Consider the following 26,476-nt stretch of genomic DNA (forward strand, 5'->3'; position numbering starts at 1 on the left):
TAGAACTGTTCTGTCTGATGGAATCTACATGCAGATTCCTCACCTTTAGAATATTTCAGGGCCCAGACTGGATCCATAAAATTCTCTCAAAATTGACTCCTGCACTCTAAAAGGTGGCGCCATTTGGATTTGTGGCACCCTTGCACTGCCCTAGGAGTGACAGAGCAGAGCTGCATAGAAATGCCACCACTGTGTGCTGACTCTTAGCCAGATCCACTACTCCCAATTTTTTTGACCCTCTGACGACTCACCTGTGGGCAATGGGATTCAAGCCATGCTATGACAGCAGGAAGCTGATAGGTCATGCACTGGTGAGTCTTTGGTGCCTGGGATCTGTTTGCGATTCAGCCATGTGTCCTAATGCACCAGAATGCCATCAGAGATGAGGAAACCAAGTTCTACATTGCCAAACCTATTATGATATTGTACTCTGAACCGCACGTGCTCACCCGAAATCGACCCTGCGTGAAGTCCTGCTCCCATTCAAAGTCTTCAGATAAGTTGAAAATGCACCATAAGCACAAGAAAACCTGGTAGGATTGGACCCCTCCACCCACCACAGTAATCAAGTAAGAAGTTGTGAGGTGCGCATTTGAATGAACCTCTTGTCTCGAGCATCTTAAGTCTTAAATCTGGTTCCCAGTTAGTCCTGGTTTCCCCAGATTTCCTCTGGCCATAGTCGATCCAGAACAGGTTTAGGCCTTAGGAGGTAATATTACGCATCTTTAAGATGTTGTTGGTCCTTATTACAGCATCCTTAGGCCTCAAGGTGATGCATGAGCTGCCAGTCAAGCCTCTGCCAGTAGGCCCTCTCTGACACCGACTGCTCCCATGCAATCTGCTTTTGAACTTGCACTGAACCCGGCACAATCTTTCACCCTGGCGTCAAGAACTAAGACAGTCCCTTGTGCAGCATCAACACCACAACTCCACTGGTGCCTTTGCTGGATCCAGTTCCAATACCCGTCTCTGACCTGAAACCGACAGAGGCGGTGCCAGCCTATGTCACATTATAAGATTACTAAGGTGCAACCAGGCCCTCATCCTCTTCGATGACACCAGTATTACCAGACATTGGTGTCTCTTTACTGATCTGACTCTGATGTGGTCCAGGACCTGCAAAATACATCCGATGGTGCTGATGAAGAGGAACTTTACTCCCCTCACACCATACTGATGATGGACTTTACTTGGACCTATAGAATGCCAGTGGGTTAGACAGAAACTATGCTGGACTCACTACTTGGTCCACCAATGGAACAAAGCAACTCTTTTGCAGTGGTAGTGTGCAGAGCAGCAGAGCTGTTAGAAATTATTGATGGAGATATTCCAACCAGGACCAGTCTCTTTAGAGCCGCCACTGCACTATAAGGAGGCACTCGCAGGTGCCCTCATATCCACTTGGATTAAACCATGCTTGGCTCCACTGGTCAGTTAACCTGTGGCCAGTTGGCAGGTGACAGACTGGCCCCTGGCAACTCTAATTTAATTAATTTAATTTTCTAACAAAGCACCCCAGTCATGAAAGCTTTGTAGAACAGGGGCCAACAAGCAAAGTGATCCTAAAAAGGTCTCATTCAATTTTAACAACCAGAGCATGAAAGCATATTGTTGTTGGCAAAAAGTTTATCTCATCGGCATGATTGGCGCTTTTTTTTTTTTTTTCAAAACCTTTATTAACACAAAGGAACAATACAGGTAGCCTCACCCTCCCGGCCCACTTCAACGAGAGGGCACCGCTCCTCGCGCGGGCAGCTGAGGGCGATCTTACACAGCCATTTAGCCGACATCCCAGGGGACCGGCGGCGTTACAGCAAACCTATACTGAAAGAGACCCCAAGCATGGTCACTACGCTGGCCAGAGCTGTGTCTACCCCTATACCATAAAGTAGTTTGCACGCGCTGAGCGGGAGCTCCCACTCGCCAGCCTCATTCCACCAATCTGCCATGACCCCTGAATGTTCCAACCTCATCTCTAACCCCTCCCCCCCCACCCACCACACACGCACTGTCTTCTCCCATGTCTCTGCAACAGTTACCCGCATACGTCATCTCGATGTTTGGCGCTTTTTTATTTGAATTTACTGTGCACTTTGGGCAGGTACACCCACACATTTTGAAACGGGGCCAGCAAAATCTTGCTGACCGTCCTGGAGACCTCAGTGCATCCCTTGCGAGATGATCCAGATGGACCGGATGCCTCAAAATATGTACTGTGAGCTGGCTCCACTGACTGTGTGGTCCGGGTGATCGTCTCCAGTGCAGTGCCTGCACAGCATGCTTGGATGTGTGCCACAGCATTTTCAGGGGATATCCAGGCCTCCATCATGAAGATGGTCTTTAATGGAACTAGGCTTTTAAGGGGCAGGGCTGATTCAGCACTGGAATGGTTCAAAGATAGTCATTCCACAGCACTATCCTGGGGTTTGTCGCCAGCTTGACAATTCCACTAGCAGTATAGAAAGTTTAGGAGCTACGCTAGAGGATAATTATATCAGCAACACCAACTTACTCAGCTTGTGAGCAGTTGAACAGGACTTTACACTGCATTTACAGGCTTGGTGGCAATTGAAATAGTTTACACCAGAAGGGGCATCAGTCGTCTACCTCCTCTTTCCAGACTGCAGTGACTCCCTTTTGATTGACCCAAATAGACATACAGCCAGCTGGTAGAGTGCAGGATCCCATATTTCCTCACTGGCTGAAAATCGTTCATTTTATACAGATTAAGTCTACAAATTGTTTGAAAAGGTTAGATCCTCCCCTTCGTTTCGCCCCTACCCTTCGTTTCACCCCCCACCTCAAATACCTCCACACCAGGAAATATTTCTACAGATCATGCTTCAGTTATAATGAAGGAAGTCAACCTCCTTCTGACCAAGGGTGCTATTGAGTGGGTGACTCAGAAGTACAATGGATGTTACTTTTGCCAATCCCTTGTGCCAAAAAATGATGGGAGGCCTCAGACCCATATTGAACCGCCAACCATTAAATGTCCTGAGAAAATGCAAGTTCAAAATGTTCAGTCTATCACGGATACTTCCTGTTCTGGATCCTGGAGACTGGATGCTGTCCTCGGAATTGACAGGACAGGGAATTTTCATATACCCCCCACTGCGAACTTCAGGCACTACCTGCGTTCTCAGTAGGGTCAGAACGCTTCAGTTTGCTGTGCTGTCCTTTTGCTTTACCTTGACACCTCGGGTATTCATAACAGTGATGGAGGTGCAGGAACCCATGGATAATATGACCACTATGTTGTACTGCAACACACCAGGTTTAGTGGGTTACTGTTCCTGTGCCCGGAGGTCCTGCGTCTATTTAAGTGGCTTGACCAGTGGTCAATCTTCCTCGTGACCAATCACATGCCAGAGTCACTGAATGCCAGAACAGGCGATTTAAGCATGTCGGTTGGGGGACCACAAATAATGTCTTCATCTTGAGGTGGCACTGAGCATCTTCAAACAATAGAGCGTGCCATGATTAGATCTGTTTGCCACATAGAAAATGCACAATGTCAGCACTACTGTGCACCGCAGTTCCTGCCAGGAAAGTCACTGGGAGACTCATTCCACCAGCGTTCTGGCACCGATCTCCTGTACACGTTTCAGCCATCGCCTCTCCTGTCTTGAGGTCTGAGGAAAGTCAGGAACAGGCTGGGCCTAGGTCATCTTAATCGCCCCAGATTGAGCTAGGAGAGAACAGTGCTGCAAGATCTTGTTCCTAAACCTTTGCCATGTTATCCGGCTATATCTTAGGGAGGACCTACCATTTCAGGAACAGGGTAGGGTCATGCCACTGAATCTCCACTAACTACACCTCCATTTTTGAACATTGAACAGCAGAGATCCTTCGACTGAGGTAGGGATGCCATTCCCCCACAAAATCTGTATATGCTGGATGCTGGGAGAAATTTGTGGTTAGGTGTGGGATCAAAAATCTTGATCTTCTGAATGCCAGGATTTCTGATGTGGTCGTGTTTGTACTGTTGTTAGCCCATTCCAGTCCAGGGAGGATCTGGCCTGGCAGTTTGGGCTGGACTGTTCCCATAGCGCACAGGGTCAAGTCTGATTTGCATATGGCTGGGTTCAAATTGTAATGCCATGGGGAGCAAAAAAACGAGGAATTTAAGCCCAGATCTCTGTACTGGGGTGAATGTATGACATTGTTCTGCATTCTGTCCATAAATTGTTTTTGCATTTGTCACCCCAAGTGGGATGGGTATGCCCAGATGTGGGCCCCGTGCTCTCCATGCCACTGGAGTCAAGCTATCCTGGCTGATATGGGGTGAAACCCTGAAATTGGTCCTAAGATGCTTGTTTCCAGTCCAGGGAGGACCTGGACTGGCAGTTTGGGCTGGACTGTTCCCATAGGGCACAGGGTCAAGACTGATTTGCATATGGCTGGGTTCAAATGGGAATGGCATAGTGAGCAAAACAAAAAAAGATGGATTTAGGCCAAAATCTCTGTACTGGGGTGATTGAATGACATTGTTCTGCATTCTGTCCACCAATTGTTGTTTTGTACATTCATCCTGAGGTGGCACTGAGCTTTTCCAAACAATAGAGCGTGCCCTGATTAGATCTGTTTGCCACCTAGAAAATGCACAATGTCAGCACTACTGTGCACTGGAGTTCCTGCCAAGAAAGTCACTGGGAAACTCATCCCACCAACATTCTGGCACTAATCTCCTGTACACGTTCGAGACGTCGCCTCTCCTGTCTTAAGCTCTGAGGAAAGTCAGGAACAGGTTGGCCTAGGTCATCATAATGGACCCGGATTGGACTAGTACTGCGAGATCTTGTTCCTAAACCTTTGCCATGTGATCCGGCTCTCTTACGAAGGACCTCCCATTTCAGGAATAGGGTAGGGTCATGCCACTGAATCTCCATTACCTATACCTCCATTTTTTAACATTGAACAGCAGAGATCTTTCAACTGAGGTAGGGGAAGCCATACCCTCAATCTGTATATGCTGGGAGAAATTTGTGGTCAGGTGTGGGATCAAATGTCTTGAACTTTTGAATGCCAGCATTTCTGATGTGGTCGTGTTTGTACTGTCGTTAGCCCATCAAGGCTGTGCAGTGGGCCCAGTTAAAGGTTCTATGTCAGACATTTCGACCTTTTTATGCTTGCCAGGTCAACCATATCGTGTCACCTGTTCTGATGTTTTGTTTTTGAAAGGTATAATTTGCATCTTTCCTTCAAATCCATTTGCTCTACTACATGAGAGCGCAATTTAAAATATATACATGTTCAGCACCAAGGAACCCTTCTTGTTGAGCATGTGCTTCACAAATAATGTGTTTATTTGGTTCTTGCATTCCTTATGTGCACTCCTTATGACTGTCAACACAGTATTTCTCATTGTGATCTCTTGTGCGTGCAATGTAATCTGCAGGTGCTGTTGTTTCAACCCTCCTAAACCACTTTCTTTCCATATAAATTGATCTTGAGTACTCGGGCTGCCTTCCTGCTAAAGGTTGTATTGCTCTTTCATATCTGAAAATCAGTTACTCTACCAGTCTTTTTAACTCTGTCACATCCTTTGAAAGAAGAGGAGGGGCTTCAGCAGCTAGACCCTAAAATAGCTTTGAATTTTTACATTGACCATACCAAATACCACTGTGTAACTAACCAGTTCTTTGTGGGTTTTAATGGAACTGAAAAGGCCAAGGCTGTGCAAAACATGACTGTCAAGGTAGGTCGTCCTCTGTATAAAGAGAGAAACCCCTGCAGGCCCAGTCCACGAGGCCCTCTACTGCAAAAAAGCATTGGCAAAGGGGAGTGCATATTCTAGACATCTGCCAAACTATGTGGATGTTAATAGATCTGTTCCAAACTTGCAGAGGAGGCCATTTTGCCAGCTCTGCCCTGCTTGATTGTCTGATGAAATACTTCTAACTGTAAAGTTCCCATCTTTAGATATACCCAAATGCGAGCCTGGGCAACCAAAGCAGTAACTCCTTAAAGATAGCAAATCTGAGATTGGACTCAAACCAAAGAACAAGCTATTTGCATTCAGTAAAAACTTTCTTGTGGATGCCTATTTAACCACATATTCCTCACCTACACCTGCAGGCACCGGACTATATCCAGAAGATTTAATCAGTATTGCTCATGTGCGCCAGCAGGTGGCTTCATGCAGCTCTGCTCCTACTTCATTCTTCCTGGGAAGTGATGAACGGAGCCCCATATTAGTGCAACTCCTGCGAGCTGACATCTGCTTCTGTTTTGTTACTGCACCTGCACACGTGGATCTAAAGCTCACTCTTAACTTTTTCTCGTCAGTTGTATTTTCTTCTTCAAACTCTTATCTTCCGGTGTGGAGAATGATGTCCTTTCCTAAAACTATAAGGTTTAAGCCTTGTAGTGACTGTTGCAAATAGATGTCTGAAACAGATCTCCACAAAGTCTTCGTCTGGTGTTTGAGTTTGAATCACAAGTCCAAGTAATATGAGGACTGCACTGTTATATATCCACAGGTGATAAATGAAAGGGAAGCAAAGCTGTATGTCGCCGAACACCAAAAAAAGATTCTTAAGTCTTACTCCTACTTAGCTCCTTTAGTCTTCTCCGAGCTGAATACTTCCCGTCCCCGACCGAGGGCACATCTCAATGCAGTACCAACACATGCGGCTCCAGTTAGTTTTGACTCACACCTTTGTCTCGAAGCTGCACTACAGTGTTTCAGCAACTTTCAGTTCGAACTTTAATCAGAGCCACCTGTCTTTTGGGGATGACTATGGAGATGAAGAGGAGTATTTTCCCCAATATTATTCTGGCTGACAACTTGGGATTCCAGGTCTTCTCCGTCATCCTCATTTTTAGGTCTCGCCTACGCAGCGCGCATGCGATACTTCTGAGGAGACCTTTAGCCATCGGTTCCCTTTTTCACCCAAAAACGTGCACGCGTTCCGTTGCCTTCAATGGCAACGCGTGCACGTGCGGGAGCGAGCGACAGTGCCATATGGTATCAATTATCGCGCCGTGCCGCTCTCTCTCGCAAGGGAATCATGCAGCCCCCCTCCTCTCTCCCTGCTGCCACACGAGGAGCGCGCGCTTGTTCTTCATTATCGCGTATGAAGGCACTTGCGTGAGTTCAGACATCCAGTTCTACAAATATATCACTTTTAATAAGTACTTCTTAGTGCAGCGCTAGACCGTGCTGTATTTGTGTTAAAGCTTCCACGTTAAAGAAATAAAAACATTTTTTAGCGACTTTGTCATATTGTACATTGTTTGCTTTGATTTACATGGCAAATATTTTTATTGCTCAGGTGGTGCACGGGCTCCAAGATCCGAGCCAGAACCTTGGCTCGACTCTGGCTGGGCTCTCCCTGTTAATTTGTCGGCGGCCCCACCTCTATTTGACTACATCCGGAAGTCCTCTTTCAGGCTAGCCATAACCGATTTGCATATTTGGAAATGATGGAGCGGTTAATGCTATATACATCGCCCACCTACTAGAACAGATATTCGCAGTGGGCACGATTCTGCTGAAAACAAATAAAAGAAGCCATGAGCTGCATCTACGCGACCTGTTATCACCACATCAGCTGAAGAGGAAGGAACTAACAAAGCCCCTCGCTCCTGGCTGCATTTTTCTGACCTAGAGACTTGGCTGGACTAATTGGCAGAGACATTGAAAGGGAAGTGTCCTTTATAATATGAAGAAACCAAAGGAACAGAAGTATCGTGCTCATCACACAGCAGCAGCACTGCCACACATTGGACATCATACAACCAATGCCCAGCAGAGATGCAATACTAAAGCCACATTCCCCCTTCAGCCAGTAACGTGCCTCAAACATCCACCAGTCCTGGCACAGAAGAATTGAAAGCAAACTCCCTTTGCTATAGGAAAAGGCATGAGCTGGCACATACCTGCGACAATACACACCAATCACTATCAATACTCCTTTGTACTGACTGAATGATGTACTAAGTGACTTTGTGTTTTGCATTTTTTTTCTGGTGTTCAGAAATCTGCTAGAGGCAGAAGTTGCCAGGGGGGCATCACCGGAGAGCAGGAGAGCACCGAGCAGAACCCCCCCCCCCCCTCCACCCCCCCCCCCCACCCCCACCGGAGGTACCAAGTCGTAGGGGTGAGAGGCAGGCCCATTGGGCTAAAAGGCCTTCAGCCCAACCCCCGTTTTGTATGTCCGCCAGCACCCGCCCCCACCATTGTTTCAACCCTCCTACGTCATGTGTCATGGCCCCCTCAACCCCCTCCCACCCCATGTGTCTGAGTTCGGACTGCTTCAGCTTCCAGGATGGACACAGGTCACACCTGCTGTGTGCTGGGCTGCGCTGGCGCCTCATGAGAGCTTGATAGAAAGTGCTTCACAGTTCATCAAGAAGGCGAAGTACATACATAAAGTAAGGCAACTGCAATCCTGAGTACAGTGAGCCCAAGGAGAAAGAGCGACTGAAAAGAACAGCACATCTGCAACTCGGGGGTGTCACCAAAGGACCAGGGCTGTCGAGTTTGGAACTGGGGAATCTAATCCGGTTCGTGTGCTGCATATCTGTGTGCTCTAATGCCTTTATGCCAACTTTGCGCTACATCAAAACAGTAAAGAAAAAAAGTTGGCATTTCGTGTTCACAAATAAATACCTATTAAATACAATGCAATTAAAGCAATAGTTGGGAAATGCCCTATTTTATGTAAATACATCTGACTTGGTTAATATCCTCACTGAGGATGCTTTGTGGATAACTGGACAGTCTAGGTACTGAATTCTGGTTCGTGCACTGGTTAACAGTGACATGTATTGATAGTTTCAAGCGGTCCTAGACCGTGGCAGAAAGCACTGTGAACATGCAAGTCATTATTGAAAAATTGTATTACACGCGGTATTAGATAGGATGACTTAAATTGTGCAGAGAAATTTAGATGCTGATTCTAAGTTTTCATGGAACGCACACACCAATGTTGCTGTGCTGAGTTGCATAAAAGGGCGGGAGCAAGACAGCACCATATCGACAAAGATGTGGTGTCCTTGCTCTCTCCCTAACTGGCTGCACAGCACCACAAACACATCTTTTCACTATAGTGCGAAGTGGGTACGTGCTATGTAGCATTGGCCAACCTTAACCAATAAATCAATAACCAATACCCCGGCATTTCTAAAGCTTGAACAAATCTCCCCTAACAGTCTCAAGGCGCTGGGGGCTGTTGGGGAGATTAAGTGAGCTATTGCCCAGAGTCACATGGTGCTAGGCTGTTCAGCCTCCGGTACTGGGGATTGAACCGTGAGCCCTGCGCTCCGGAATCAGCTGCCCTGGCCGATGCGCCACACCTCTCCCGGCAAAATACTCCGAGGCATACTTTTAATCTTTACTCATATGTGTGCTGTACAGTGCAGCACACATGCAATGTGGGAAATGTTTGGAGAATTAACATGTTTTCTCCTTTTTAATGCCTGTCTCAAGATAGCATTTTTTTGGCTCAATCCCCTGACTACCGTTATTAGTAGATAGGGTATTGCATAAAAAACCATGGGTGTCTGCATGGCAAATCTCATGTACCATCCATTGGATGCCACCTTGAAGCAAAGGAGCACAAGCGCTCTGCATAACGTTGGGGCCACTTCCCAGTGGAAATAAAAGTTTGTGTTGGAAAGCAAATCCCATTTCTAAACTTTGCACAGCACAATGATTTAGTAATTCTGGCCATTTAGTGTTTAAGGTAAACCAGGTGTATAACATATATGTATATTTTTAGTACTTTGCAGTCAGACTGTCCCTAGTACATTTTCTTTTTTTTTTTTTAAAGTTTCTAGTAGAAAGACAAGCTACAAAACTTATTTGATTACACTCTTGCATTACTTCTCAAAAGGAATTAATGTTTGTCACCATGAAGCCTCAAATTACCCCATTAGTTAAAGACGTCTACTGGCTCCCAAGCGGCCTTTAAAATTGCTAACTAACCAATCGTAAGACACTCTGCTTTGTCCACAGAGCCTAATATGAAACCGACCCCATGCCGCTTATCTAAGCCATCCCTTCATGTTGGCTCTTCTCTCCCAGTAGTCCCCTGATTTAGAACGACTCCGTTGCAATGGGAATGTAGCAGCTGCAACGTTTTTTCTCTATTTTTTTAAATATATTTGGAATGCCCTCCATCGTGGCCTGTGCAAAATAGAGGAGTACAGGAAAATCCATCTAATTTATTGATTATTTTGATCTTTCATGATGTTCTTAGCTGAACTCCAAGATTCCTTAGGAATTTGATAGAATTTTATTAGTGACAAATCAGCTGAACTTACATCCTGGATGTATAGATTTTCAGTATATTTAACGGGTGCACCCAGACACTAAATTCAGGGCCGTGGCAATTTTAGATCAAATTGCGCAGATATGATGGAGTGTGGCTCTTTTCCTTCGGTAATGGAGCATTGTCACCTGAAGGATAGCTCAGGTGTTTGAAGACTTGAGTGCACTGTAAGACACAAAGAATTTGCTTTAACGTTAGCCATGTGTAGGCATTGCATCGCTATATCCTGACTCTACAAAATAATGCTTATTCGGGAGTTTTGCAGAAAAAGGCTGGTGAAACCCTATTCTGTGTCAAACTAAGCCTGGAATGTCAAAGGTAGTATAACCTTGATGTTGTGTATCATAGGTTACCAGTATAAGCTCATTGCACAGGGAAGACGCAGTTTTGTGCACTACTTGTTCCAGTGTTACTGTGACAAACTGGTAACTGTGTTGTCAGCGTGGTGCACATTTGGGGTTGCCCCTTTCTCAACCCTAGCCAGGCTAATTTCTATTAGTAAAGACATTAAGAAACAACCATTGTAGAGAACATGATCAATTTCCTCAAAGGAGTTTTGGAGAAATTCATAATAAATGTTGCATTTTATAATGCACATTGCCACTACAGGATTTAAAACTATGTTGATATTTTAGCGTATTTGGAGCTCTATGTGCCATGGGCTACAGAACAGAAGTGAAAGCCTGGCGGTTGTTATGATCTTTAAAAGCGCTGATTCGCTAGCGCTCTGAGTGAAGCTAAGACTCCTGAGGCAGAAGCCGGGAGAGGTCGCATTTTGCTTTATTGCTTGAATTTTTTTTTTTTTAAAACGTACCTATTTTAACTGTGATAAACTTGTGTAACACTGCGCACTTCAGGGCACGGTAGAGCGGACCTAGCGCTCACGTGACCCGAGCACCGGCTGCCTTCGCCGCTGGACACGCCCCCCTTGAGGCCACGGCCACTTTCCGCCTTTAAAAGCGCTGATTCGCTAGCGCTCTGAGTGAAGCTAAGACTCCTGAGGCGGAAGCCGGGAGAGGTCGCATTTTGCTTTATTGCACTGAATTTTTTAAAAACTTACCTATTTTAACTGTGATAAACTTGTGTAACACTGCGCACTTCAGGGCACGGTAGAGCGGACCTAGCGCTCACGTGACCCGAGCACCGGCTGCCTTCGCCGCTGGACGCGCCCCCTTGAGGCCACGCCCACTTTCCGCCTTTAAAAGCGCTGATTCGCTAGCGCTCTGAGTGAAGCTAAGACTCCTGAGGCGGAAGCCGGGAGAGGTCGCATTTTGCTTTATTGCACTGAATTTTTTAAAAACGTACCTATTTTAACTGTGATAAACTTGTGTAACACTGCGCACTTCAGGGCACGGTAGAGCGGACCTAGCGCTCACGTGACCCGAGCACCGGCTGCCTTCGCCGCTGGACACGCCCCCCTTGAGGCCACGCCCACTTCCCGCCTTACGGCCCCACAAATATGTGTAACTTTAGAACGCGCAGCGGGCGAGCGCAGCGGGCGCGCCGTTGGCGCGCCGAAGGCGCGCCTAAGGCAAGCCCGTCTGCGCCCGTCCGCGACCAGCCGGGACCCGGGGCCACAAAATTTGGCTCTCATGATATCCACAGTGGGACTTACAGCTCGGCGGCCCTACACAGTATAGGTAGGATTGTCACTTCTCAGTGCTCCCACACTTTCGCGCCGTTAGAGCTACCCGCCCGATGTCCAGGGTGCAAGCACTCATTCCGCAAACCCCCGTTAGCCACAACACAAACGTACCGTATGTACGTGTTAAACTGCCGCTCCTTGCCCAAACACAGTACACAGATTGCCATGCTGCTTGAAGAACATAAGCCAGACGCGGTATTTCTGACAGAAACGTGGCTCACCGTACACTCTGAACCAGACGTAGTTCAAGCCTTACCCGTAGGATATTATATCCTTAGAGCAGATAGACCGGTAGGGAGAGGCGGAGGTCTGGCGATCATTCTGAAGAATCAGTACCGATGTCATACCACAGCAGAGACTATTCCTGAATGTGAGAGCATAGCATTCTGCATAGAGTTCAACGCCAACAACACCTTTTCTGGTACCTTGATATACCGCCCCCCGGAGCCTGTAAAAGAGTTTCATAGGTCTCTTCCTGAGACCATAGCGGGAAGAATTCTCTCTGCCGCTAACTACACGATCTTAGGAGACCTCAATCTCCATTTTAATTCCCCCTCAGACCACATTGCTCAGGACTTACTAGATGATCTGGAAGCCCTCCAACTGTCCCAACTGGTTGCTGCCCCGACTCATGAAAAAGGCAATTTACTCGACCCCATATTCAGTAACTGTCCGGATTTAATTGCTGATCAACCCACCCCTCTCCCATGGTCGGACCATTTTTTGGTCCCATTCACCTGGGTCAAACACAAAACCCCCCAGCTCCCTCCCCAAGTTTCCTCTAGGAGGAACTGGTCTAAACTTCCATTGGAGTCCTGGCTGCTTAAACTAGACTCCACCTACCCTTCACTTGGCCCAGATCCTAATGTGGCCAACTCCCACTACGAAAACTGGATCACCCATTCGTTAGACTCGATCCTCCCGGTTCGTAAATCCTCTTCGAATAGACTACAGAAATCTGCCCCTTGGTTTTCTGACTCTCTAAGACAACTAAGACGCCTCTGCAGGCAACGAGAGCGAGCCTGGCGCTTAGACTTCCTTCCAGACAAAAAGGCCGCCTATAAAGAGGCGATAAAAGTCTATAAAGAAGGGATCAGAACGGCCCAGGCAACTTATTATTCTGAGAAAATATTAGAAGCTAAATCTAAACCTAAAGAAATTTTCCAGATCATAAAACATTGTTCCATCGCCAACACGGCACCCCCATCCAACAAAACCAAGGATCAATGCAACGAGCTTGCGGATTTCTTTCATAATAAAGTCACAAAAATTTACTCCACCTTCCCCACCTCAGACATAACTCTGGATATACTTCACTCTTCCCCCCCTAAAGCACCTCGGCACCCAGATCAACCTTCCCTTGAGCACTTTCTTCCTCTGGACCTTGACACTTTAAGCAAGGTGGCACGACAAGTAAAATCTGGCTCCCCCCCGTGATCCCGCCCCTCCAGAAGTTCTAATGCAGGCAAGCCCAGCCACTCTGCCTGTCATCCGGGATCTTCTAAATACTTCTATTTCCGCATGCTCAGTCCCCACAGCTTGGAAGCAGGCCATGGTACGGGCGCTGCTGAAGAAGCCCAGCCTGGACCCAGACGACTATTCCAGCTACCGTCCCATCTCACTTCTCCCTTGGGCCAGCAAGGTGTTAGAGAAGCATATAAACGCGCAGCTGGTCCAGTTTCTGGAGGACCACTCTCTACTACACACATCCCAGACAGGCTTTAGACCAAAGCATGGTACTGAAACCGCCTTGCTAGCAGTCACCGAAGAAACTCGAAGGATACTGGACCAGGGAGGATCAGTGGCAGTGATCCTCCTTGATCTAAGCGCCGCCTTCGATACGGTCAGCTATACCACCCTGCTGGACCGTCTCCATAACATCGGAGTCTCAGGCGACGCTTTAAGGTGGTTCGATTCCTTTTTGTCTGGGAGGTCGTTTCAGATCTTCGACGGAGAGATGGTGTCCTCGAGTAAACCTCTGAGCTGCGGAGTACCGCAGGGCTCTTCCCTGAGCCCTGTACTGTTCAACATATACATGAGGCCGCTGGCGGGTGTTGTTGAACCATATGGCATTAAAATTGTGTCATATGCCGACGACACCCAGCTTGTGGTCTCGTTGGCCACGAAGAACAATAGGCATTCCGCAGCCGACCTCCTAAATTGCCTAGTGGACGTCAAGGGATGGATGACCAACTCCTCCCTAAAACTAAACGGTGATAAGACGGAGCTTCTGCTCCTAGGCCCCACCTCTCCCGTACCCTTCACTTCTCTGTGGCCCAGTGTTCTGGGCTCCCCTCCCACCCCCAAGGACAGTGTCAAAAGCCTGGGGGTGTGGCTGGATAATAAACTCTCCTTCTCTACTCAGGCCAAAAAACTGTCTTCCACCTGCTTTGGCCTACTTAGGATCTTGAGGAAGGTTCTCCCGCTACTCCCCCTAGAGGCTAAAAAGGTGGCGGTACAAGGCCTCATCCAGTCTCGTCTGGATTCGAACAATGCCTTATATGTAGGGGCACCGGAGATAACCCTCCGAAAACTGCAGGTCGTTCAAAACTGTGCAGCCCGCACATTGCTGGAAATCTCGCGCACTCACTCAGCCAGACCTGCTCTGAAAACTCTCCATTGGTTGCCAGTGAGGCAGAGAATTACCTTCAAGGCGCTGTGCTTGGCGCACCGCGCCTTCTGGAAAACAGCCCCAGCCATCAACTCTGACCTTATCATTCCTTACCAACCTAACAGGAACCTTCGGTCGACGGAGGCGTTCCTTGCTGTTGTTCCCAGAGTGAAGCGAGCCAGGTCGGGGGGCAGGTTGTTCTCTTTGAACACCGCCAAACTCTGGAATGCTCTCCCCATCTCACTTCGATCCAACCCTGACCTCCTCTCATTTCGCAAAAATCTAAAGACCCTATTGTTTGCCAAATCCGACTCCTCCTAGATTCCCCCTAGTCATTCCCTGCTTCTACTCAGCGCTTGGACGCTTTCGGGCAGCAACCGCGCTTAACAAGTACTTTTTACATTTACATTTACATTTACATATGCTATCGCGGGGCACTGTTTCTGTGGAAGTGACCTCTTTACAGGGCATTGCCCATCACATTCTGTGTTCTGGATCTTGAGGGGATATTTGTATGCTTTTCATGCTAGAACACCATTCATTGCAAAGATATCAAGGCAGCTACCTTTTTACCCAGTTCTCTAGGCCAGGTGGCTTCCTGTATGTTCATGGCTCGGTCATCTCCTTTGAGAACTGCTCAATGTGAGGCAGGCGGCAATATTGCCAATTGATTGGCATTCACCTATTCAATCTCCGGAGGAATGCACGGTGCTTTAGGGATCAATCTTGAGACTCGCCAGTCGCACAATCCAAAATCCGGTGCTTTTACCCACTAAATTCAGTATTCTGAGACCTGTACATGTGTGCGGCCTCAATCAAGCATATGTTGCAACTTCCTGATGAGCAGAAAGAAAAAGTACTTTTTGTCAGCAGTCACACAGGAGTGTATTTTTGGAGATTAAATCAAAAATACTTAATGAGCTCATTCTCATTTCACAAAAGTAATTTTGGAAAAGCCTTGTCATCTTCAAGATAACTTGTTATTGAATGCTTTGTACTGAAATATGCAGAGGCTGCTTTTTAGTTGGGAAATCACTCATTCCCCTTTTTTAGGTCTCGCCTACGCAGCGCCTAGCACCTCTTGGAATCGCTCTGTACTTTCTTGGAAACTCGTGCATGTTTTGCACTGTTTCCAGTGAGTATTCGTGCATGCAGAGCGTTTGCCTTGCGTGAGCGAGCTGCGGCGCCATCTGTTTGCAATTATCGCGCCTTACTGCTCGCTCCCACAAGGCAAACGCTCTGCATGCACGAGTACTCTTTAACTTGCGGGGCCGCGCTTGTCTTTTTTTTTTCTCTTTTTTGTAAGTAGGTCCATGTGTGGCTGCCTTGAACAGGAGAAGCCGCTCTGTCTGAGCGTGTGGATGGGTGCTTTGATGAGAGGCGGTGCACTTTACCAGCCCATGGCACCCTTTCCGGCAGCGACATGTATTGTGCCTACCCCGTGCCCGGGATGGGGACCAACTCGCTGATGGATTACTACAACGGGAAGACGGTAAGGCCGCTTTTCAGTCTCCCTCACGATGCAGCGCTTTCTTTTGAACTTGAAAATTGAGCCGCCACTGGATCTACACACTGTTACCAGCTCACAGTAATGAAAGGGCGGGCTCCCCTACAAATTCTTCACAATATGCAGTTAATGTTCAGTGTAAAGGGCAGCAGTTTGGCAAAAAGATGGTCCAGACAAAGCCAACTACGGTTTTCGCTAAGGAACGTTTTATTGGAACTCTGCATTTTTCCTTCCGGGGGTTAGCGGGAAACCTAGAGAATGAAGCTTGCACTCGTGGGATGAATTGGGGCTTCAGGGCTATCCGTTCTCTACCTTTTCGTGAGATCAACGTCAATACCCAACATTCTTCGATCTGCTAAAATAAGTCTGTGCATTTTGTGCATTACACAAGCGAACTAGCATACCCACATGTTGGCAAGTTCTCCAAGGCCTTAAAATGTGCCTTAATAACTGTACAAAACTAGACGCTTGTAATGGTTTGACTCTGTTAGAGATCGTCATGATTGCTGACTCATGGTTGGCCACAGTCTCTGGTGATAAAAAGTCATTCCGTTGCAGTGACTGTGACGCAGTGCTTAATTCATAACAAAACATTTCAAGTATACGAAAATATATGTAAGTGGAGGGTTTTCGTAAGAGCTGCCCACTCACACCGCTTTAGTCCATTTCATACAGGTTCTTTTTCATCTCTGCTTTCGCCCTCTGTCACTGTTTTTCTCTTGCTCTTTCTTTCTCGCTATTCTGACTTTCTGTCTCTGTTGCGCTGGCTCAAAGCCGATGATGAGAAATTATCAAACATGGTCCCCATAAAGAACTGCTAGTGGGCACCACCTGCACCCACTGGCACAAATTGAGCACTCTGCGTTAGCGTGTATGAAACAAGCTTGTTGGACTCTCAAAATATAGAATGTCACAAGTTTGCCATAAGGCGCACAGATTTCTAAGCTTTGTCTTCTCCTAGTTTCTATGAGTTTCATTCTTACAGAATTTAAATTACCTTCTTAGATTTACAGGCTGTGCAAGTCTACGGTTTGTCGTTTAAGTTAACATAAAAAAGCTACTGAAACAAACGCGTGTCTTTTTCTGGGAATGTTAACCACGCCGGTGGTTTCGTCAAACAATAGATCATGCCTTTCCTGCTTTTTTTTTGTTGTTGCCTAAAATGTCTTGCTCTTGCTGGTTTATAAATACATACCTATTGGCCACAGGAGGAATACTCAGCCTATGCTTTCTGCCACTGGAAATTAAGCTTCCTGTTCTGCCCCAGTGCCACGGCTCGACATTCCGATACAAAAGAAACAAGCATTGGCATAGCCAATAGGTCTCGCCTTGGGGACCTTATAAGTGTTTAGTCATGCAACGGTTGATGTTGTTGCACCAATGATATTGTGCTGCATAACTAAATACTTATAAGGTCCCAAAAGCGAAACCTATTGGCTATGCCAATGCTTGTTAAACTTGGGGTTTCCACTTGGATAACCTGTCTTTGGCTTATCAATTAAATAAGTTGTCATCCTTCTACTTTTCTTTGCTGTGTTTGTACCAAAATTCTGCTGTTACTACCGCTACTTGCCGAAGGACTGAGGCTTTCATCCCATTTGAATTTTCCACTCTTTGATTGCCTTTTTGTATAATGACAAATTCAAGTTGTTCATGCTGGTCCAGGATCTGTCTGCCCTGTATCCAGGTGACTGGAGTGTTTCTTTGGACCTCCAGGACCCTCACTTTCATGTGCCTGTCCTTCCATCCCACAAACTCTAATTGCGTTTGTGGGCCAGGAGCATTTTTACTTTGCCTTGCTCCTCTTCAGCCTCACCAGTACCCCTTGAGTGGAAACGAAAAGGATGGCAATGGCACATCTTGGGAGATATGGTAACGCAGTCTTCCTCTACCTTGTCAATTGGCTATTGAAGGGGGGCTCACCACAGTCTGTTCTAGACAATAGTGAAGCTTCTGACATCGTTGGTGTTCACTTTCAGTGTGCCAAAGTCTCACCTGACACTTTAGCAAAGACTCCCTTTCATTGGAGCCATCCTTGATGTGGCCAGATTCAGCCCTTCCCTCCACCACATAGCCCAGGACATTCCAGCTATGATCCTGATGTTCTTGCTTCAGTCCTGGGTCTTGATGAGTGGCTTTGGGCCTAATAGCAACCTCTACCCTGCTCATCAATTGTGCCTGATGGCATATACAGGCTCTGTAGTAGAACTTGAAGTGTCACTGGGCTTAGCACCAGGGGAACCTATCATATTCCATCCAGGTTTCAGAGGCGATGGTAAAAGACCCACAGAGGAGGCTCAACCTCTGTTGGACCAGCAACAGACTCTTCTCGCTGCCCCACCCAGAACTGATGGTGGGGATGGGTACGTCGCTGATGGGATTGGTAGGTCATCTGTTAGAGGTGGAAATCCAAGTACTGGGGTCACTGGTTGTGATTCACCTCCACATTAACCTGTTGACGTTGTGGGTCTTTTACCTAGTTCTTAGGGTCTTCCTGATGTTCATCAAAGGGAGTATGGTTCAAGTGCTCACTACAACACCACTGCCATGTGGTACCGCAATAAGCAGGGCAGGGTGGGGTTCTGGGTCCTGTACCAGGAGGCTCTTTGTCTCCGGATCTGGCTGAACTGTCCACTCATTTCCTGTTATAAGCCACCTCACATGATCTTTAAATGCCAAGGCGGATGAGCTCCGCCTGTGGCACCTAGTGGATCATGAATGGCGGTTACATCCTAAGCTGGATACTGGGCATCTTCCACCAATGGGGAAAACCCTAGCTAGATCTTTTCTTTACAGCAAGAAGGCTCAATGTCCATTTTTTTGCACACTAGAGTTCCAGAGAATGCTCTCACATGGAGAAAAGTTCCTGGTATAGTGGAGCTTGGGACTCCTTTACGCTCCTCCACTGCTTTCTCTCCTGCCCAGAGTTGTGAAGACAATGAGGAACAACCGAGCCAGGTCATCCTAGTAGCTGTGGCTTGGGCAAAGAGAAAGTGGTACCTAGAACTTCTGCGCATAAGCATCTTTCCTGCAATCAGACTACCTTCTGTCACAGCAGCAGGGCAGGGTTGCACCGAAGCTTCTGCAATCCACATCTCCATGCATGGGAATTGAGCTTGAGCAGCAGCAGTTGACGGCAATCGATCTTTCTCCCAAGGTTTTGGATGTCATCCTTGTTGCACGGCGCCCGTCTACAAAGTCTGTCTATGCATTGTGCTGGACAAGTTTGTAGCCTTGTGTGGCACCTGCAATACTGACTCATTACAGGCCAAGCTGTTAGACGTTTTATTATTTATTTTATCCCTGGCCCAGGGATTTGCTGTAGTCACTGTTAATGTATATTTGTTGGTCCTTTCAGAATTTTACATTTTCTGGACCAGCCATACTTCTTCAAATCATCTGTTTGTGATGAGGTTTGTAAAAGGTATGACTCATTTATGTCCTCCCCTGGGAGTCTGTTCACAGGTTTATGAATCAGTAGAGCCTTGACAGCTAGCTCCAAAAGAAAGGAGAATTTCACATTCTGGTTCTGCAGGACTTTTTGATCAGGTCTGTTCCACAGACTCACCACCTTGGGAGGTACCACTTTGCTATGTGCTCTAATGGTGATTAAAAGTGTCAGAAGAACAAGTCACTTACCTTTGGTAACACTTTTTTGGCATACTCTACATAAGTGCAGATTCCTCACTGCCCTAACTCCTCCCCGTGGTGTCGAATGGTCTATTTTCCTTCTGAAAAGTGCACTACCTAGGAATCTGTACACTGTATCTCCGATTATAGTTGTGCTCAGCGTCCGAAGGGGCTGATGGAGTCTAGAATGAAACTGACATCAGCACAAAGGGGTGCTGCTTATATGTGGTATTGCTTATATGGGGCTCCATTCATCACTTTTGGAACAGAGCGAAACTTGCACAAAACAACATCAAGCTGCCTTTCGGCGCACAGGAGCAATTTCATTTAAATCTTCTAGATCCAGTCTGGTGCCTGGGCATATTATAAAGGTGAGGAATCTGGTTAAAAGAAATTTCCACCTGAAAGAGCATTACCTAAGGTAAGTATCTTGTTTTTTGATGAAGTCCAACCTCAGATCTTCCCCCCTTTTGGCTTTATTCTAAAGGTGAAGCATCTGGGATTCAAAGTATGCTCAGGAAGAGAAGATTCTTGAACTTGCACTTTTTATTTGGCAGAGTGAGGGTGATGTCTTCAGAAACTAGATTCCAAAACGTGGCTAGATGTGGGCAGAAAAACATGTGTTCGATGTTAGTATTTCCTTCTTGACAGAACCAGTAATTTTAATTTGTTAGGCGACCTTCCTTTTAGAGTGCTTGTTGGGGAATTCAAGTCATCTGTGTAAAAGAAAAATTATAGCCTGTATTATGGAGGCTGATTTAACACAACAGCTGGGTCTCTTCTAGATTACAAGGGGGGGGAAGGAGCACACCGCCTCTCGTCCAAGTGCAGTTCATCCCATTGCATTTGAGTAAATGCAGTATGCTTACTTAAAAGCTGTTGTAGTTTTTCACCCAAATTAGTGCAAGTTGTGCTTTTATCTCGAGACTAGTGTTTCTAGGTTTAGCCCTTCATCAGTAGAGAGCAGAGAAAATTAATCTGGGGTTGCTGAAATGCTGCCCAACAGTGCTGGGATAAGAGGCAGCGTGCTCCCTTCCCACTTGTGTTAGAAAGGCTTTCTTGAGCTGTCGAGTTCACCTGGGGTGCACCTGTGTGACTGTAGAGTGGTACTGTGACCTGGTAAAACTTGGGCAGTATTTCAGCAACCCCAGATGACTTTTTTCTGCTCTTCTGCTTTCTACTGATGAAGGGCTAAACCCTGAAACACGTGTCTAGAGAACACCGCTACCTGCACCAATTTTGGTGAAAAACTACAGCAACTTTGAAGTAAGCATACTGCATTTACCAGAATGCAATGGGGTGAACTGTGCTGTGATGCAGTGGTGTGCTCCCTCCCTCTTCTGTTCTAGATTAGTTCCATTGTGGAGGGAAATTATGAAATATTAACTGAGGAAGCCCATATTTTGAGCTGGTCCAGTTTGGTAGGTCAGGAATAGATGTTCCCGACTTCATTGTAGAATACAGAAGTGGAGGTGATGGGCCGATTAATTGGCTGGTTCTTAAGTAAAAAATCATATGCAACTTTCTCTTTGCTCAAGAGTCTTCTCCTAACCCTTACCCCATCTAAACACCTAAACAAATTGCAAACTAACATTCTTGATCCTTCATCAACAATTGCCTTCTGACAAATTGTCAGCCAGTGGAAAGACTCCACCCCTCCTCTTATCCCAGTGGTGGAACACGGTCTGCTCCAGTCACAGGATCGAAACCAAGTTAGCCAACTCTAATACATCACATGGCCACCTTAAGGAATTACAGACTCCACTAACACATTTTCCATCTAAATAACTGACTCCTGTCTATATGCTTGAATGAACTTCAAAACTGATGTATACAACCCATGCCTCTTACACACAGTTTATTTGAGAAAATATTGGAATGCTTATCACCTCATACCTACTAGATCTCTACCAGATGAACTTTAAGGCATATAGCAACTTATATATGCATGTTTATGATATATCACAATATTCATGTGCTCATTCATCTTCTGCTGCTGAATTTCTAAATAGAATTTAAAAAAATGCAAAGTTAGAAGTATACATCATAAAGAAAGGTTACTTAACATCTGTAACACTCTTTCTGGTGGATACTCTAAATGCAGATTCCTCACCGCCCTTCCACCTCCCGTTTTTCAAACAAATCATCAGCATATCTTACAAAGGTCCCTTGTTAGAATTCAGCATAACATGGGACCATTTGTTTGAGTGATATGTGTCTGAATTCACAGAAGGAAAAAGATTAGGAAACTGACTTCAGCATGTAGGGGTGGCACCTGTATGCAGCTCTGCTCCTTCACTTATGGGACAATGTATGGTTGCTGCAGACCCACATAGAGCCACATGTAGGAGAACAGGAGTCATTGCTGCATGAATGCTCCAGATCTAGACTGATGGTCTGGGATATTCTAAAGGTGAAGAATTTGCAGCTGAATAGAGTATCCACTAGAAAGAGTATTACTAAAGGTCAGTAACTATACAAGAACATAATCTGAGTTATTGTCCAGGTGATAGATAACATTGTTAGTTACTATGTGAATATGAATTCATGAAGAATAATGAATTAGATGGCTGCTTGGATTCTTTTAGCTGCAAGAATAACGCAGCAGTTTTCTTACTATTTAATATTTCCATGTGTAGGTCCGAGATGCATGTCCCTGCTACTTCGGTTCAGTTTGGTTTAATACTTGAAGCTTACTGCCGGGGAAACATTGAACATATGAAGGTGCTTTCAAGACAGGTACAAATCATTTAAATGTCATGTTGTAGTTGCTAGAGAATGATTTGGTCATCTTTATGCCAATACCTATTGTGTAAGCTGAAAATCCTCCACTTTTCTGCTGAGTTTGATGTAGATTAGGTAAGAGGAACACAGATCAGCATTCATCAGATTTTTGTTGTAAACTTACTATGCACAGCTGTGTATTCATGGAATATTAACAAATCCTTTTAATAATACAGATTGAGATGGTTTCCATTTAAGCTCACAATACTCCTTTAATGAGGAGTTGTAACATTGCTTCAGAAGTTAGTCTTCCACGTAATGCATTGCGGAGGACCTCACCAATGACAATTGAGGATCCAGTTTAGGGTATTCTATGGTTGATGGCATCACTGAATGCATCACTGATTACATCATGTATGACAATTTGAAAGAATTTATTGTGGCTTTTAAAAACATGTTATTTTCACATACAACACCTGCTAATCAAATTCACCCAAAATAACTCTCCCAATCTGTCCCCCTCGCCACACGTACTCAAACACATTCACTTCTAACCTATTCACACAAACCGCCATTTCTACAAATGGATGTTCTACGAATGACCCTTAACCATCCCATAAAAGTAAAGTTTGACAGATAGGTTCTACTAAAACTCTGTACAATAGAGCTTTGCACCATATGTATCTGGTAGAGAGAAGGATTCACTTAAATCAACTTAACCATCCTGTGCCTGAAGAAAATCTGATGCAAGGCTACAGTTGCCTTGTCCAGTAATAATCTTCCCTCCATTCTGATGGATATGTCTGAAATTGAAATTCTTCACCTTGTTAATCTCCCCAGACACAAATCACTGGGAGGTGGTGCTATCGATCTCTGGCGCAATTCTTTCCCCCTCTGGGCCGTAAGCGCGGAGCTGTACAAGCCTGTCTGTACCCGTCCAGGCATGGATCGCGCCCAGTGCCAGGAACCTCAACCCTCTTCCCTCCCACCAATACTTCACCATCGAGCTCCTGGCCCTGGACCCAAACACCGCAACAGCTGCTGTATCACTTCTCCCCAATCAACAGAAGGACACTTCATCTGCTTCCGCTTCACATGCAACACAGGACTTGCTGCCTGCATAGGACCCCTGCCACACCCCTTCCGCAGGCCACGAACACACCAGGACAGCTCCAGTGCATCCTGCTCAATGCCTGGTCCTTCTGCAAACACGCCACAGGAATCTGGGACACCATCCCCACCTTAACTCCCAATGTAATCTTCATCACTGAGACCTGGCTCAACCCATCATCAACCCCAACATCACCATCTCAACATCCAACAACAACAAGGAGATACACCAGGATTTCTCCAACAAACATAGAGGAGGCATCACCATCATCTACAAGATAGGTCTCCACTGCACCACCACCGTAGATGACACCACATCGATAATGGAACACCTCAACTACCAACTCCAAACAGACGCCAGGACGACCATCCGAGGCCCCTTGCCTACCAGCCCCCAGTTTCACGACTGGCTATTGTCAGCAGCCGATAAGGTTGCACCAGTAAAAATAATCAAAATAAAGAGAGAGAAGACATCAGCCCCATGGTATACCCCTGAACTTAAAAGCCTAAAGATGACCTGCAGAAAGGCGGAACGTCTATGGCAGACAGACTTTGACAGTCAAAAGAAAACCTTATACAACCACTCCATCCAAGTATATAAGGAGGCAATAGTCAATATCATAGTCTTTCCAACGTAAAAAAGTGTTGTTAGTATGTAAGGATGTCATCCCTGGACACAACAGTTTTCAAGCTGTGTTTCGCATTCTGGATGCAGATGTCTCTTGCTAATCTGCACAATGGCGGACTGTCGTTCTTCTGGATGAAATGTAGCTTCAAGTCTTGTGACAGATTCTCCTAATGCATTCTGAAGCCATCTGGGAACAATAAGCCAAGATATATGTTGCCGAGCAAAAAAAGCGGGGTTCGATCACATTCTAAGTCACAAGGTTAGTCCTGGTCCACATTGCCAGGTAAGATGAAGGTGAAGATGAGGGGCAAGGTGAAGGTGAAGATGAGGGGCAAGTTGATGAAGTAGCACTTGAAAAGTAAGCAATGCTTTTCAACATCCAAACTCCTCCCGACCTCTTGAGAGTTCAAAGCCACTGTTCAGAAACCAACCCCCAGCTTCACCTTCCTCTTTGGGCCTCTTGCCAAACCTGGACCAGACCCAACGAGCCTCCAGTTTCCCAGGCCTTTGGTGACTCAGCAGCAATTTCAGGCCTTCAGATTGGCCGTGCTGCAGATATTCAAGATTCCTGCTTCTTTTGGACCCAAACATCCAACAGAACATGTCAGACTGGTCAGAGCCAATTTCTTCACCAGCAGCGCCCCATCACTAGTCACTAGAGACGGGCCTGGCGACTCTGGTTTTTGATACAGCATCCCACTCTGGGAAGCCTTGTGTACAAACCTTTAGTTCAAGGTGAACCCTAAATTATGGATTGGCACTCAACAGAAAACATTTGCTTTAAGTGGTCTGGCCCTGTGTTCTTTTTTTAATGCTTTCTGCCTGTACAGTCACACCTTCAGACACTTACCTTGTGAGATTCCTGCTGTGCTGCCTGAAAATGGGACAAGGGGAACAGTATAACTCTAAACAGATTTTGTATGCTGACCTCAACACAAAAGGCTTGCTCACTTGGGGTGTGGGGACTAGGGTCATTATCAGACTGCACACTTGGATGTGCTCCCCTGCAGTTTCGGAAAACATCCAGACTTCATTCATGGATATGCCCTTCAATGGATCTAGACTTTTTAGGAGAAAAGGCTGAAGCAACTCTAAATAATTTCCACAAGAGTAGAACTACAGCTTGATCCTTGGAATTGTTTTCCCCAGGCTGCCAATTCTACCTTCAGTAGAGGAAGTTCCAGGGTATTGTAAGTGTCTTGGCTATTGCTGACAACCCATCCAGCAACAATCAGACATTTCTTGACGCTACATGCAGAGAATTGGTCGAAAACAGCAGCAGCATGAATTCTCTTCCTGTTCCTATCCAGACAACACTTACAAAGCCCTTTACTTTGCCTTTGAATGGGCATTTGGGGCCAGCAGACAGTGAGATAAGAAATTGCCTACTCCTCTGGCCCTCAGTCACTTTGGCGTATGAGTACTCCAAGCTGTCAGAGCTTATTATGTCGTTTACATTTCTAGACACTGCTTTGCACATTTCCCCTGGCTTTTCTTAAATGTTAGCAGGCCATTCCAGTGCCCTTTCCAAAGTAATGTTTGATGTTGCTTTCCAAGGGGGCTATCACGCTTGTACCTGAGGCAAAGTAAGGAATGGCCTGTGATTCACATTACTTCCTACTCCCCAAGAAGGACATGAGCTTGAGCCCGATCATAGACTTCGGAGTTCTGAACTAGTTTCTCGAAAAGAAGTTCAAGATGATGACCATGACACAGGTTCTGCTAGCCTTAGACCACTTGGATTGGATGGTATGTCTTGACCATTAGGACTCATTATTTGATTTACCTGTCAAGCAGGATACGGTGGAGATCAGAGGCCTTTGGTGGAGAAGCACCATCTTGAAAACCTGAACTGGCCCTCATGTCTTTCCTGCAAAGAGTCCAGGTGCTATCTGACAACATATCTGTCATGAAGTACTGCAACAAGCAGAGTGGAATGGTGTTGGGGGCTATCTATCTGTTAGCTTTAAGGCTGTGGCGCTGGCTGGCACTTCACAGGGTTTCTATAGTTGTCAGTCATATAGCGGGATCCCTCAACATCAGGGCATACAAATTTAATCATGAGTCTTCTTGCTGACAGTGTGTGGCATATGCTTCCAGAGGTGGTACAAGACATTTTCACAGTGTGAATGTCCTCTGTGACTTTGCTGCCACCTAAGTAAACAATCTTTGCCCCTTGTTCACTCTTTTTCCCTCTTGCAGGTCTCTACGTGCCTGGTTCCACCTTTTGTGGGAGTTAGGCCTTTTGTGTTGCTTCTCACCTCTACCACAAATACCATAGGGGTTGAAAAGTCTCAGACCCTCTTGCGGGACTCTAGGTGACTGGTTCTATCTTTTA

General features: G+C 46.1%; 1 protein-coding gene across 4 annotated transcripts in view; it reads left to right on the forward strand.

Annotated features, from left to right (window-relative positions):
- The window catches only part of PIK3CB (phosphatidylinositol-4,5-bisphosphate 3-kinase catalytic subunit beta), a 965,971-nt gene that overhangs the window by 736,159 nt on the left and 203,336 nt on the right, over nucleotides 1-26,476 (forward strand). For all 4 annotated transcript variants that reach the window (XM_085634521.1, XM_085634524.1, XM_085634523.1 and 1 more), the window contains one exon: nucleotides 22,316-22,415. In XM_085634521.1, coding sequence (XP_085490647.1) covers nucleotides 22,316-22,415 — 100 coding nt within the window. The remainder of the gene's footprint in view (nucleotides 1-22,315; nucleotides 22,416-26,476) is intronic.

Source organism: Triturus cristatus, chromosome 11, assembly GCF_964204655.1.
Source record: "Triturus cristatus chromosome 11, aTriCri1.1, whole genome shotgun sequence".
NCBI classification, from domain to species: domain Eukaryota; kingdom Metazoa; phylum Chordata; class Amphibia; order Caudata; family Salamandridae; genus Triturus; species Triturus cristatus.